A 13,967-nucleotide genomic window follows, 5' to 3' on the forward strand; every position below is an offset into this window, starting at 1 on the left:
CACGGACATGGTGGAGGATTACCTTGAAGTTTTCATGGATGACTTCTCAGTAGTTGGGGATTCTTTTGATGATTGTCTTGCAAATTTGGACAAAGTGTTGGCTAGATGTAAAGAAACCAACTTGGTACTAAATTGGGAGATATACCATTTCATGGTGGAGGAAGGTATTTTCCTTGGCCATAAAATCTCAAGGAATGGAATTGAAGTTGAAAAGGAAAAGATTGAGGTGATTTCTAAGCTTCCACCCCCAACTTCGGTGAAGGGTGTGTGGAGTTTCCTAGGCCATGCGGGTTTTTACTGGTGCTTTATCAAAGATTTCTCTAAAGTGGTGAACCCATTGTGCAAGCTCCTTGAGAAGGATGCCAAGTTCAATTTCAGTGATGATTTCATGAGAGCTTTTGAATTGTTGAAGCTCAAGTTGACAACTACTCCCATCATCACCGCTTCAAATTGGAGTGTGCCTTTAGAACTCATATGTGATGCAAGTGACGTAGCGGTTATGGATATTTAGGAGCAATGTATCAACAAGATTTTTCACCCGGTCTACTATGCTAGTAAGACCATGAATAGTGCCCAAGTCAACTATTACATTATGGAGTAAGATCTCCTTGCTATTGTGTTTTCAATTAAGAAGTCCCGCCCGTACTTGACGGGCGCCAGAGTTATTGTCCACGCGGACCATGCGGCACTTCGTTATCTTATGAGCAAAAAGGACTCCAAAGCTTGGTTGATGATATGGGTACTCTTGTTTCAAGAATTTGATATTGACATCCAAGATATGAAAGGTAGTGAAAACCAAGTGGCGGACCACTTGTCTCGATTGGAGAAGGAGGGGAGGTCGCATGATGGCCTTGAAATCAATGACTCCTTCCCCGATGAGAAACTTTTGGCACATTCAATGAAAGGGGTGCCATGGTTTGCAGACTTGGCAAATTTTCTTGTGTGTGGAATCATTCCAGATGAGTTCTCTTCAAGCCAAAGGAAGAAGCTCAAAAGTGATTGTCAAGATTATTATTGGGATAAACCATACCTTTTCTGGATTTGTACGGATGATTGATTAGAAGGAGTGTACAAAAAGAAGAACAAGGTGATATTATTGAGGCTTGTCATTCTTCGCCATATGGTGGTCATCATGGTGGAGCAAGAACAGAGGCCAAAGTGCTTAGTTGTGGGTTATATTGGCCTACACTTTACAAGGATGCTAGTGATTTGGTGAAAAGATGTGATGAATGTCAACGGGCCGGTAGAATCTCAAAGAAAAATAAAAGTCCTCTCACAACCATCTTGGAGATTGATATTTATGATGTTTGGGACATCGACATCATGGGCCCTTTTGTATGCTCTTGTGGAAACACCTACATCTTGGTCGCGGTGGATTATGTGTCCAAATGGGTTGAGGCCGTCTCTTTACCCAACAATGAGGCGAGAAGTGTAGTAGCTTTCTTGAAGAAGAATATTTTCACAAGATTTGGTACTCCACGTGCAATCATAAGCGATGGGGGTCATACTTTTGCAACAAAGCTTTTGACACTTTACTTAGCATGTATGGTGTTACTCACAAGGTCACAAATCCTTATCACCCACAAGCTAGTAGGCAAGTGAAAGTCTCTAATCGGGAGATAAAGAGTATTTTGTCTAAAACGGTGAATGCTAATCTGACGGATTGGTCCAAGAAGCTTGATGATGCATTATGGTCTTATCGAACGACTTACAAAATACCTATTGAAATGTCTCCATACCGGTTGGTGTTCGGGAAAGCTTGTCATCTTTCGGTGGAACTAGAGCACAAGGCAATGTGGGCTCTAAAGAAGTTGAATCTTGATTGGAATGTAGCTGCTAACTTGCGGGTTGCATATTTAAATAAATTGGATGAGTTCCGGTACCGTGCGTATGCGAGTTCGTCCTTATATAGAGAAAAAATAAAATATCTTCATGGAAAATATATTAGAAACAAAGAGTTCAAGGTGGTTGATCTTGTATTGTTGTTTAACTCAAGGTTGAGAATGTTTCCCGGGAAACTAAAATCCAAGTGGAGTGGTCTATTTGAAATTGTTGGTGTGACACCTTTTGGTGCATTAGACTTGAAGAAAAAGAATGATGAAGTATTCTGAGTCAATGATCACTGGGTGAATCACTACTTGGGCATGGTTGGAGATAGCCACATGGTGGTGGTCATTTACTTCACTTGAGGTAGCTTTGACATTGCGTCATGTCGCGACGTTAAATCAGGCGCTTCTGGGAGGCAACCCATGTTCTTTTCCTTTTTCTTTTGTAGTTAGATATTATTTGTGTTCTAACTTGATTTGAAGTGTGCTACAGGGTTGAGTGCAACTTGCAAGAAGGGTGAAACAAGTGCTTCTACGGCCTCATTTTAATTGTGCAGGCCGCAGAAATCTTAGAGAGGTCGCACTCAAAAATGTGCGAACCGCAGATGTATTTTGTGGCCGCAAAACAACCTCTGCATTGTCTTCAGAGGGGGGCTTATGGGCCTCTGATGTTTCTTGACAGAAGTGCGGCCGCACTTGCAATTGTGCGGTCTGCACTTCCAGTCTACGGCCACAGATCCCAATTCCAGCAGCTTGTTGTTTTTTGTCGTAACCTCACTGTGTCCATAATATTCTCCCTTGCCTACATACGTATTGAATGTGTTGAATGATTACTTGCAACTAACAACCCTCTTTTCTTTGATACAGACAATGGTTCGATTGTGTGGCTACGGCGAAACTACAAAAGGAAAGGGTGAATCTTCTAGGGGTCGAGATAGAGGTACCTTGACCCTTGTCCAGCCCAAAACCATTAGGAAGAAGGCCACGGCAAGCAGATGGAGAGGTGCAGACCTCTCTGAATCTAGTTCATATGTCCCGTCTAGGGAAGCTTCCAAGGAAAACTTAGCCTCTATTCAGGAGGAGGAGGCAGCCACACAGTCTAGGCCACAGGGGCGATTTCAACTCATGGATGAGGCCCCTTCATCTCACAACGCTTTTAAGGGGCCAGAAAGGGCTAGCCAAACCTTTGGGCCAGCAGCTTCCCTAGACACAGATACACAGACTGTACAGGATATCTCCGATAATGGTGGGGGGATGGTACATCCACGGGTATGGAGAGAATAAAGAAAAGGGATATATGAGAGGATAGGTTCGTTAGCTTGGCTTCCTTCACTGACTTTCGTATGTGGTGACCCATAAGATCTTTGATACTTGAGAGGCAGTTTCTCTTGAAGGACTTGGATAAATACAACCCGGCAGTGTTGAGGTAGTTCAGGGCAAGAAAGGGTTAGATGTGGTTTACTGAGAGAGTTGAATATGCCAAGGAGTACCTTGTCCGCGAGTTCTACGCCAATATTTCTACGTCAAGAAGGGGACGAAGGTGACCTTTCACATGGACTAAATTGTTCTCTTATCATTCTTTTAATCTCCCTTTTTATACATGCGGCCTATAAAAACCCAACCATATTAAAAGGTGAGGTTTGATCAGCACACACTAAACGCGTACTCGGGGTTTGAGGACTTGGAGCCGAAGGAGTATCTAGAGAAATATGCTATGAAAGAAAAAGTACGACCATGGTTAACCGAGATCTTAGCACCACCAGGACCACCATCACCAGGAATCCCGTTCGGGATGGCAGACTTTTGTGTGTAGCAGACTTGATCCTTGCCAGAATAAGACTCATTTGCCATTTCCACGTGTTGTCCTTGTGGCTTCTATCATGGTTGGGTACCCAATTAATGTGTGTGTCGTGATGTCGGCGAATATTTCATTGGTAGCACAGTAGACCAACAACAGCCTACCTTTATCCCAACACTATCACAGAGTACCTCACTGATGCAAAGGTAGAGCCAAGATCATATGACACCAAGATGAAGCCGAAAAGCCATTTGACTGGTATTCATTGATGGATGCGACCAACCTAAAGAAGAGAGCTCAGCCTTCTACCACCACAGGCCAATCTGATGAGCCGGCGGTGGTAGTTACTGAGATAGCTGACATTCCATCTACCTCTGTTGAGCTCTCTTCTAGTGTTGCTGCTATGCCTCTTCCACCATCTTCAGGTCCTACCACATCCCCCAGGGCAGCCCCTGCTATAGCTCCAAGGCTGGTGCCCATGCCTACAACTCCAGTATATGCTCTACGAGTCTCCCATACATTAGCGAGTCTCAACAACTAGATGCAGACAACTACTTCAAAGTTATCTGACATATCTAGTACTGTTGTTGTGCCGTCATCTACATAGGCACCACAGGTCTCCTCTGATCTTGATGAGAAGTTAAAGAATATTCTAGACAACCAGAAGATGATCATGGACACTGTGGTACAACACGGGTCGGTTATTGAGGAGTTGGCTAAAGAAGTGAAGAAGATGAGGAAGTCCCAAGCAAGCAAGAGATCAGTTGACAAGCTCGGGAAGGAGGTGATAGACTTGCGACGGCTGGGGAACTACCTTTTGATATGTTACTTGACCCAGACCAGTCCATCCCAGATCCATCTGCACCGATTGCACCAACTGGCCAGTATGATGAGCCATGCTTGCTGCCGACACTGCTGAGGCAGTGTGTGCGATGTTTGCCACTCCTACCACTCCCAGATTTGATGATGATGATGAGATACAGTTGGTTGACCCAATGGGAGATGATGTTGTTGGGGACACTGAGATGTCCAAGGATCCTTAGGGAGTTTTGTTTTTCCTCTCTTTATTCACTCTTATTTTGTTAAGCATCGGGGACAATACTTACTTTTATTGGTGGGGTAGAGTTTATTTTATTTGACATTGACACATGTTGGATACATTTGTATTGTAATAATTGGATGATTTGTTCCTTTTCTTATTTGTAGTTTATCTATCTTTAGTAGTTATTGTTCATTAGCTTCGTTAATTTTTCACTTTAGTTCATGTTTTGTTAGTAGCTTCTTTTTTATTTTTTTGTAAATAATAAGCCTTGGTTTTCGTAATGCCATGGTTCTTTCCAAAGGCAGTTTTTATGTGAACCGGGTGACTCGTCCCAAAGATGGATGGCGTGACAACCTTCTTAAGGGAATGAGTCTGTTTCTTTGAATTTAGGTAATAATAATAGTAATAGTAATGAATAAAAGGCCTAATCAAGTTCTCAAAAAAAGAGTCATTCATGCTTCATTTGGTACCAACACACTTAACTACGTGCTTATAGTTTGAAACAAGCTTTTTGAAAGAAAATAACTCTAGTTAGTGACTTTGAGACTCTTGAGTTGACTTTAGTAATCGTTGAGTGGTTTATTAGACCATAATGAACTTTAACTTGATTGTGGTTGTTGTAGGCTCTCGATTCTATCCTCTTTTACGGTCTAGTTGCATGAGGGGTGAGGTGATCTTTCGTTGCTAGTCCAAGTACCCATGCGAATAGTCTAGAACTTGCACCGAATGTGCTTCAAGGCAAAATCCTAAGTTTGCTTGGTTTGGGAAATGATTGTAGGCTTTCCTTGGTCCGTTTGAGCTTTCTATTGCCAACCAATGTTGTTATCCCTAGTCAACTCCATTTAAGCCTCTAGCCTTTCTCATTTGATAACCATGATATAAGCCTTTACCTGTTTTGTCGTGATCCTCTCTTGGCACTCGGACCTTCCTTAACACTCTAGTGAAATAATTGGCCTAAGGCATAAGTTTAGGGGAGAGTTGACGAATTTGAAAAAGGTATCAAGGCACCAAAAAGAGAAAAAAAAATGATCTCTATGAAAAGAGAAGGCAAGAAAAGAGAGAACAAAAAAATGCAAGAAAAAGAATAAAAGCAAGGGTTGATGGATTCAAAAAGAGGTAATGATCCCTAACATGAGCATCAAGGGAGAAAAAGAATGAAATGAACAAGAAAGAGTGATGTCAAGTCTCTCTAGTCCCCAAGAAAAAAGAGAATGCCTCTAAGAATTGGTAATTGTGAGCCACGAAATGAAAATGTGGAGTGCTTAAGGAAAGGTGTAACCACTTACCCATATGGTATCCTACCCCAATCCAAAAGCCTTTATTACAACTCAAAAGAAGTCCTACTTGATTTTGAACTGGGTAAGCTTACATTAGTGGTGATCTGCATGAGGGGAAAGCCTATGGTACTTGAACCCGTACTTGTGACATTCTTTTGTGAGAGAACGGTGAACCTTTTATTGATCTAAAGATTGAGTGCTAACTTTTGAAGTGAGCTTGGCAAATGGAAGGTAGAGGAGGAAGATTTTGGAGTCCACCATGATCAACATGATAGAACAAGATTCCTCGATGAGTAAAGTCAATTCTTGAAGCTCAAATATCATATTAGAACTATAAGAGGCTTACCATTGATTATTGTGGGTAATTATTGGTCCCAACTGAGTATAGAGGCTTACCATTGACTCGCTGAAATGACCTTTCACTCTAATGAGGTGGGAACTAATCTATTTTCTTGAGGAAAAGCAAAGACATAAGTTTTGGGGGAGTTGATAAGTGTAGATTTTAATCACTTATTAGTACTTTCTTCCTTTAGGTTTAGTCCGAAAGTGTTGATTTATGCTCCCAAAACTAATGAAAGTGTGTAAATTACAGGAATGTTAGATATTTGGACTCTAATGAAGAAATCCAACTCAAAAAGGAGTATTCCGGCTCACAAGGCAAAAAGGGGTGCCGCAGACCAGAAGTACGATCCGCAGAAGTATTTCTGCGACCGTAGAAGAAAGTGCGGACTGCAGAATTCTCTCTACAGCCGTAGATTTGATGTAGAAGCCCAGAAGTGATTGAAGAAAAATACGGACCACACACAATTTTTGCGGCCACAGAACATGATCGCACTGACAAGAATTCAAAAAGTTCAGAGAGTGTGCAAAATGACAAAGACTGAAGCCTTGCCATAAGTGCGGACCGCATATGAATTGTGCGGTTGCAGAAGCTAAACTGCAGACGCAGATCATATTGTGCGGCTGCAGAATCTCTCAACATGTAGACTCAAGCAATGTGCGGACCGCACATAGAATTGTGCGGCCGTAGAACCTCCCTAAGGGCATTTTTGTTAACGAATTTTTGGCCACTATAAATAGACGAGAATCACTTTTTTAAGTCAAATTTTGAAGTTTTTTTAGCTGTAGCTATGGTAGTTTACCATTTTGGGACAAAAACATCATAGTTTATCATTTTAATTTTATATTATGGCTTTACTTAGTGTTTATTCTTTGTTTTCTTCATTTTCTATTATGAGTAGCTAGACATTTTCTACTATGGATGTTTGTTATTTAGCCTTGTTCATGCTTTAATTTTAGAATTAATAGTTGCAAACATTGATTCATGCCTTTTTGAGTTGGTCTTTACTTGAGAAAGAGGGACTTAGTCATGGAAAGCTTGACTAACAGGAAATTGGGCCAGTTAAGGATTTGACTAGCCTAATTAAAGGGTTTGAACTAGAGATAGGAAAAATCCGACTTGAGATCATATCAACTACTTAGCATAATACCCATTTGGGCTTGAGAAAGTCAAATTAGGAAAAATTACTTTATGGCCGAGAGGTATTGAGTATGTAACTTAGAGTTGAGAGTTATAATATACCCCAATTAATAAAACAAGTATTAACGTAATTAACCCATTAGGCGAACACCTAGACGAATGTTACATCCCTAGGCATTTTACCTATTTGAAAACAACCAAAAATAATTAGTCAACTTCTAGTTTCATCTTTCTAGTTAAACATTGATAGTGTAGTTTATAGAAGTAATTTGTAAAACAAACTCGATTGGAAGTGTATTTAGGATATTTCTTCTCCACGCATCAAGTATACACTCTAACACCCCAACTTAGCTCCCTGAGAAAATCGATCCAGACTCATAGTTGGGTACTATTCTTCCAACAGCCTCTTCCACTCATTGTTGAGTGTTGATTGGGAGTGGATCAATTGGTTATCTCCACAGGACGCTATTCTTGATTATCACGCTAAGACGATGATGTTGGTTGTGTCGAGGTTGCCTTGGTTGGAATGGAGGGGTTTCTTGGGATGATTGAAAAGTGGTGCTTAGCATACTTAGCCTTTGTTAGAGATATGAGTGTTGATATTCCCACGGTTGATTCAGTCCCCATGGTGAGGAAGTTTTCATATGTTTTTCATGTAGACCTACCGGGTATGCCACCCAATAGGGATATTAATTTTTGTATTGATTTGGAACCGGGCACTCAACCCATATCTATTCCACCATATCGCATGGCTCCAGTAGAGTTGAAGAAATTAAAGAAATAGTTGCATGAATTGCTAGATAAAAGTTTCATCAGGCCGAGTGTGTTGCCTTGGGGAGATCCAGTTCTATTTGTGAAGAAAAAAGACGGTTCCATGAGAATGTGCATTGAATACAGGCAACTGAACAAGGTTAACATCAAGAACAAGTATCCACTGTCGCGTATTGATGATTTATTTGATCAGCTTCAGGGTGTTATGGTATTTTCAAATATTGACTTGAGATCTAGATACCATCAGGTGAAGATTGGAGCTTCAAACATTTCTAAGATGGCCTTTAGGATCCGTTATGGGCATTTGAGTTCTTGGTGATGTCTTTTGGGCTAACCAATGGCTCATAAGCTTTCATGCACTTGATGAACAACATGTTTTAGCCTTATGTGAATTCCTTCGTTATTGTGTTCATTGATGATATATTGGTATATTCTCCCTGTCGGGAGGAGCATGAGCAATATTTGAGGATCTTGCTCCAGATTTGAGGGAGAAGAAACTATATGCTAAGTTCTCCAAGTGTGAGTTTTGGTTAGACTTATTGGCATTCTTAAGTCACGTGGTGTCCGGTGAGGGGATTAAGGTGGATGTGAAGAAGATTGAGGCAGTTTAGAGTTGGCCTAGAATATCTAATGCTACTGAGATCAGGAGTTTCCTAGGTTTGGCTGGGTATTATCGCCGCCTTGTGGAGGGGTTAATATCTATGGCAGCCCTATTGACTAAGTTGACTCATAAGGGTGCCCCATTCAGCTGTTCTGACGAGTGTAAGGAGAGCTTTCAGAAGTTCAATACTGCATTGACTAGAGATCTAGTTCTGGTTTTGCCTTCGGGATCGGGTTTATATATAGTCCATTGTGATGATTTGCAGGTTGGCATGGCATTGGGTGTGTATTTATGCAGGATGATATGACGATTGCTTATGCTTCGCATCAGTTGAAGCCTTATGAGAAGAACTACCCAATGCATGATTCAGAATTAGCAAACATTGTACACGCGCTGAAGATATGGAGGCACTACTTATATGGCGTGTCTTGTGAGGTGTATATGGATCACATGAGTCTCCAACATCTATTCAAGCAAAAGGATTTGAACTTGAAGCAACATAGGTGGTTAGAGATATTGAAGGACTATAATATCACCATTTTTTATCATCAGGGAAAGGCCAAGATGGTGGCTGACGCCTTGAGTAGGAGGGCGGAGAGTATGGGGAGTCTTGCTTTTATTCTAGATGGGAAGAGGACTTTGGCTATGGATGTTCAAGCTTTAGCCAACAGGTTCGTGAGATTAGATATTTTGGAGCCTAGCAGAGTCCTTTCTTGTGTTGTATCACATTCGTCCTTGTTTGAGTGCATCAAGACTCGCCAGTATGATCATCCCCACTTGCTTATCCTTAGGGACACGATGCAGCGAGGTGGTGCCAAGGAGGTGACTATTGGTGATGATGGTGGTGTTGCGGCTTCAGGGCCCGATGTGTTTCTAATGTGGATGGGCTGCGGGAGCTGATTCTTGAGAAGGCCTATAGTTTGCGGTATTCATTTACCCGGGTTCCGCGAAGATGTACCATGATTTGAAGTAGCATTATTGGTGGCAGAGGATGAAAAAATACATTTTTGAGCATGTTGCATGGTATTTGAACTACCAACACATTAAGTACGAACATCAGAAACCTAGTGGTTTGCTTCAGAGTCTAGATATACCGTAGTGAAAGTGGGAACGTATCACTATGAATTTTGTAATTGGGCTGCCATGGACAGATTTGATAAGGTGAGGGTCATTGTGGACAAATTGACCAAGTCTGTACATTTTATTCCAATCATGACTTCCTACACTTCAGAGCAGTTGGCTCATATTTAGCTTAGAGAGATTGTTCGCCTGCATGGTGTGCTTATGTCTATTATCTCATATCAAGACACTCAGTTTAAATCATATTTTTGGAGAGCAGTGCAGTGTGAGTTGGGCATAAAAGTTTAGTTGATTATGAAATTTCATCCCCAGACAGATAGGCGGTCCGAGCATACCATTTAGATCTTGGAGGACATGTTGAGAGCATGTGTCTTGATTGTGGGGGCCAATGGGATCAGTCTCTACCTTAAGCGGAGTTTGTTCTATAACAACAGCTACCAGTCGAGCATCCAGATGTCTCCATATGAGGACTTATATGTGAGGTAATATCGTTCTCCGGTTGGTTGGTTTGAGCATATGGAGGCTAGGTTGTTGGGTACAAATTTGATTCGTGATGCTTTGGAGAAGGTGAAATTGATTCAGGAGTGGCTTCATATAGCGTAGTCCGGGCAAAAGAGTTTTGCTGATAGGAAGGTTCATGATGTGGCATTCATGGTGGATGAGAGGGTTCTACTCACTGTTTCTTCCATAAAGGGTGTATTGAGATTCGGGAAGAAGGGCAAGTTAATCCCTCGGTATATTGGTCCTTTAGAGGTGTTGGAGAGAGTTGGTGAGGTAGCCTACATATTTGCTTTGCCACCCCAGCTTATCGGGAGTTCATCCAGTGTTTCATATTTTCATGCTTCGGAAGTACTTTGAGGACCCGTCAAATGTATTGGATTTCAGCTCGGTACAGTTGGACAAGGATTAGACTTATGGCGAGGAGCCAGTGGCTATTTTGGATAGGCAAGTTCGAAAGTTGAGGTCGAAGGATATTGCATCGGTGAAGGTTCAGTAGAGAGGTCAACCTGTCAAGGAGGCGACTGGTGAGACCGAGCATTATATGCGGAGCAGATACCCTCATTATTTGATATCCCAGATATGCTTCTAAACCAGTTCGAGGACATAAAGAAACGGAAAAGAGGAGAAAACTTTAGCATCAGTTATTTCAAGAGAAATTTACCCAGAATACAACCTAATAAATACTTATTTAAATAAGTTATAATTAATTATAAAAAATTACATATCATACAACTTATTTTAAAACATACAACTATTTATATTCCTAATATCTCTCTTGAGATTCTCTCACCTAGAGGATTTTATTATATATGTCTCTTAAGATTCTCTTACCTAAAATGTATCCTTATATATCTCTCTTGAGATTCTTTCACCCAACTACATATATGCTCCTTTTTCTTTTTCAAAATATTTCATGTTCTCTCTCTTCTAGTTGTGTATATGACTATATATATTTGATATACCATTACTATATGTAAAAACCTATATTGCATATTTCAAATAAATATAATATACAAATACACAAATATTATACCAGTATGCTAATATCTTATTAATCATGATACATTAATTACTATATATTTAGTATCGATGAATATATATTCCATATATATAAGTAATATATTTTACATATATACATTATACTATATACATGTGCTGCTTAAATAGATCAATTGGTATATTAACTATTATTTATTATAGTACATACAAAAATGGAATAAGTCGATTAAGTTTTTGGTCTGTAGCAGTCTATTGATATTCTGTATGACCCAAATGTTACATTTTTCTTTTACCCTACAAAAAAGTATGATACATTATGTTGCCTTTTTTTTTTACTCCCAATGGAATAGAATCATAGATCTAATTTTGTTGGAAAAGAATATCCCAAGATAAAGAAGGAATCTGAAAGAACAAAAACATACCAACATGGAGTACCTATCATTGCCAAGGAAGGATGTTTGGTTCATAATCACCATTTAACGAAATTGAGGATTTTTAGGGATAATTAAATATGATTCATAGTCAATTTCTTTATTTACCGGGAAGGTACCACACTTTGGAAGATATCTTCTTTATTTATGGTTATATTGTTGAATATGTTATTTATTTAATAGTTGTAGATTATAAAATATTTTATGATTTCATATGTAATTATGAAAATTTCCCTAAGCTTATAGAATCTTATTCTTCTGATAGAAAATCCATGGTTGTACTATATTAAGAACACCTTAAGTTCTGTTCCTTTTTATATACCCTTAGTCAACGATACATGCAGTAACTAAATATAGACTAGGTATTGAGAAAAATCAAATTTACCTTATACGTACTTCTCCACGTGAAGAAACCCAAGGATGAATAGATAATGCCTTGAGATTATGACTGCTTGTTAAGTACTACGTGAGGACAAGAGTATTGCTAATTATTTTGTCTAGCAAATTAAATATTTATTATAAAATAAATTAAGTAATAAACTAGTTTATCTGGATCAGAATTATGCTCCAAATAATTTGAGCATAACAGAAAAAGAAATGCTAGATTCATTAGTTGTATTCCTGTATAATAACAAGAAGAGATAGATAGGTAAACTTATAATTTACTATTTTCAACAAGTTTCCAATATACTTAGAAAAAAGTTGAAAATAGTTTTGAGAATAGAAAAGCGAATTTTGATAGATACTTATTTAGAAAAATGGATTTATGGAGTCGATAGGTTATAACATTAGACTTACACTGATTTACAGATTTCACACAAATTGAGCATTTGAATTAATAAGACGTCAAGCTTTGATTAGTTGGCATCGAAAGGTGCGCAGTAGCCTTACCGCAATTTGTGTTTCCATAACTTACATGATTTACACATAATTTCTAACATGAATACGTTACTGACTGTTTTGAATTTACATGTGGGACTAGTCTTTTACTTGATATAATACCGAAATATTTATTTGAGATGATTACTGTTATTTTGAATGTTCTTACTATTATTTGACATGTTCTACTGTTACTTGAGATAAGGTTACTGTTATCGAAATAAAATTATATGATTGGATAAGAACTGAAATGCCCAATACTATTTAAAAATATTTTCAAGCTAGCATTTATTGATTATAAAGAAAAGTATAAAAGGGAGGAGACTTTGAAAGATCACTTAGCTAACAGGGAATTTGTTAGACCTGGTGAACCTTGTAATTACCGACTCACATTGCAGCCCTCGCTAGTAGGAAGGTAGAACTAGCATGCCATTATCGATTTCCCTCCAGAATGGACTACCGTTATGTTTGACTTCTTGCGAAAAGATCCACAGTTATACCGATTACATGATCTATTCATTGGAACCTCCCAAACGTGAATATTTCATATGACACGGTATCAACTGAGTTTATTTCCTAATTGTTAATTGAATTCTATTTACATAAGACACTTGATGAGACTGATTATTATTTACCATTTATGAAAGGATATTTTTATGATACTTTTCTAATTAATATACTGGCATATTTTTTGACTTGTCCCCAATTAAAAACGGTAGTGATTCAATATTATTACTTACTGAGCTAGCGACTCATCTCTGCTTTTTTTTTTTTACAGAGACAACAGTTGGCGCGGGCGAGAATTTCGTCAATTCGAACGCACTATTGATAGTTCCTGGTGAACTCCGCACTCGTTTGCGTGGGCAAGAATTTATTTATTTATTTGCTAAGTATTTTCTTTTGAATTCTTAAAGTCGCTCCATAGTCATTTTTATTAATGTCATTAGTATGCATTCATTATTATGGACGAGTTACAAGTATTATACTTTCTTTCCTTATTTTTGAGATAGATTTAATATTATTATATTGAAATGGGTGGTAATATTGGTGGAGAATGGAGACTCATTTTTGCTTAGTTGATGAAGGTCGTGACTGATTTAAGTGAATATTGGTTGGTTGTTGTTTATCTATAATCTATGATAATTTCTGCATAGTCCTAAAATAGGAAAAATTTTGTCCACTTTTCTATAAAATACTGACGAGTCTTACTTGGGGCATTTGCTCTTAAGTACCGATCATGATCCTAAACTGGAGCGTGACACAACTTATAAAAAAATATATT

At 38.9% G+C, this 13,967-nt stretch overlaps 1 protein-coding gene across 1 annotated transcript; it reads left to right on the forward strand.

Moving 5' to 3' along the window:
* The first annotated feature begins 700 nt into the window (after window positions 1-700).
* LOC138902485 (uncharacterized) lies at window positions 701-1,057 on the forward strand. The gene has a single exon (XM_070190356.1). The coding sequence runs from the start codon at window positions 701-703 to the stop codon at window positions 1,055-1,057; it is 357 nt and encodes a 118-aa protein (XP_070046457.1).
* Window positions 1,058-13,967: the final 12,910 nt, after the last annotated feature.

This window comes from Nicotiana tomentosiformis, chromosome 12, assembly GCF_000390325.3.
Source record: "Nicotiana tomentosiformis chromosome 12, ASM39032v3, whole genome shotgun sequence".
Classification (NCBI taxonomy): Eukaryota; Viridiplantae; Streptophyta; class Magnoliopsida; order Solanales; family Solanaceae; genus Nicotiana; species Nicotiana tomentosiformis.

Bases quoted from the DNA above. Each gene is read 5' to 3' on its own strand.
- LOC138902485 (XM_070190356.1), top strand. From the start codon at position 701: ATGAGCAAAAAGGACTCCAAAGCTTGGTTGATGATATGGGTACTCTTG.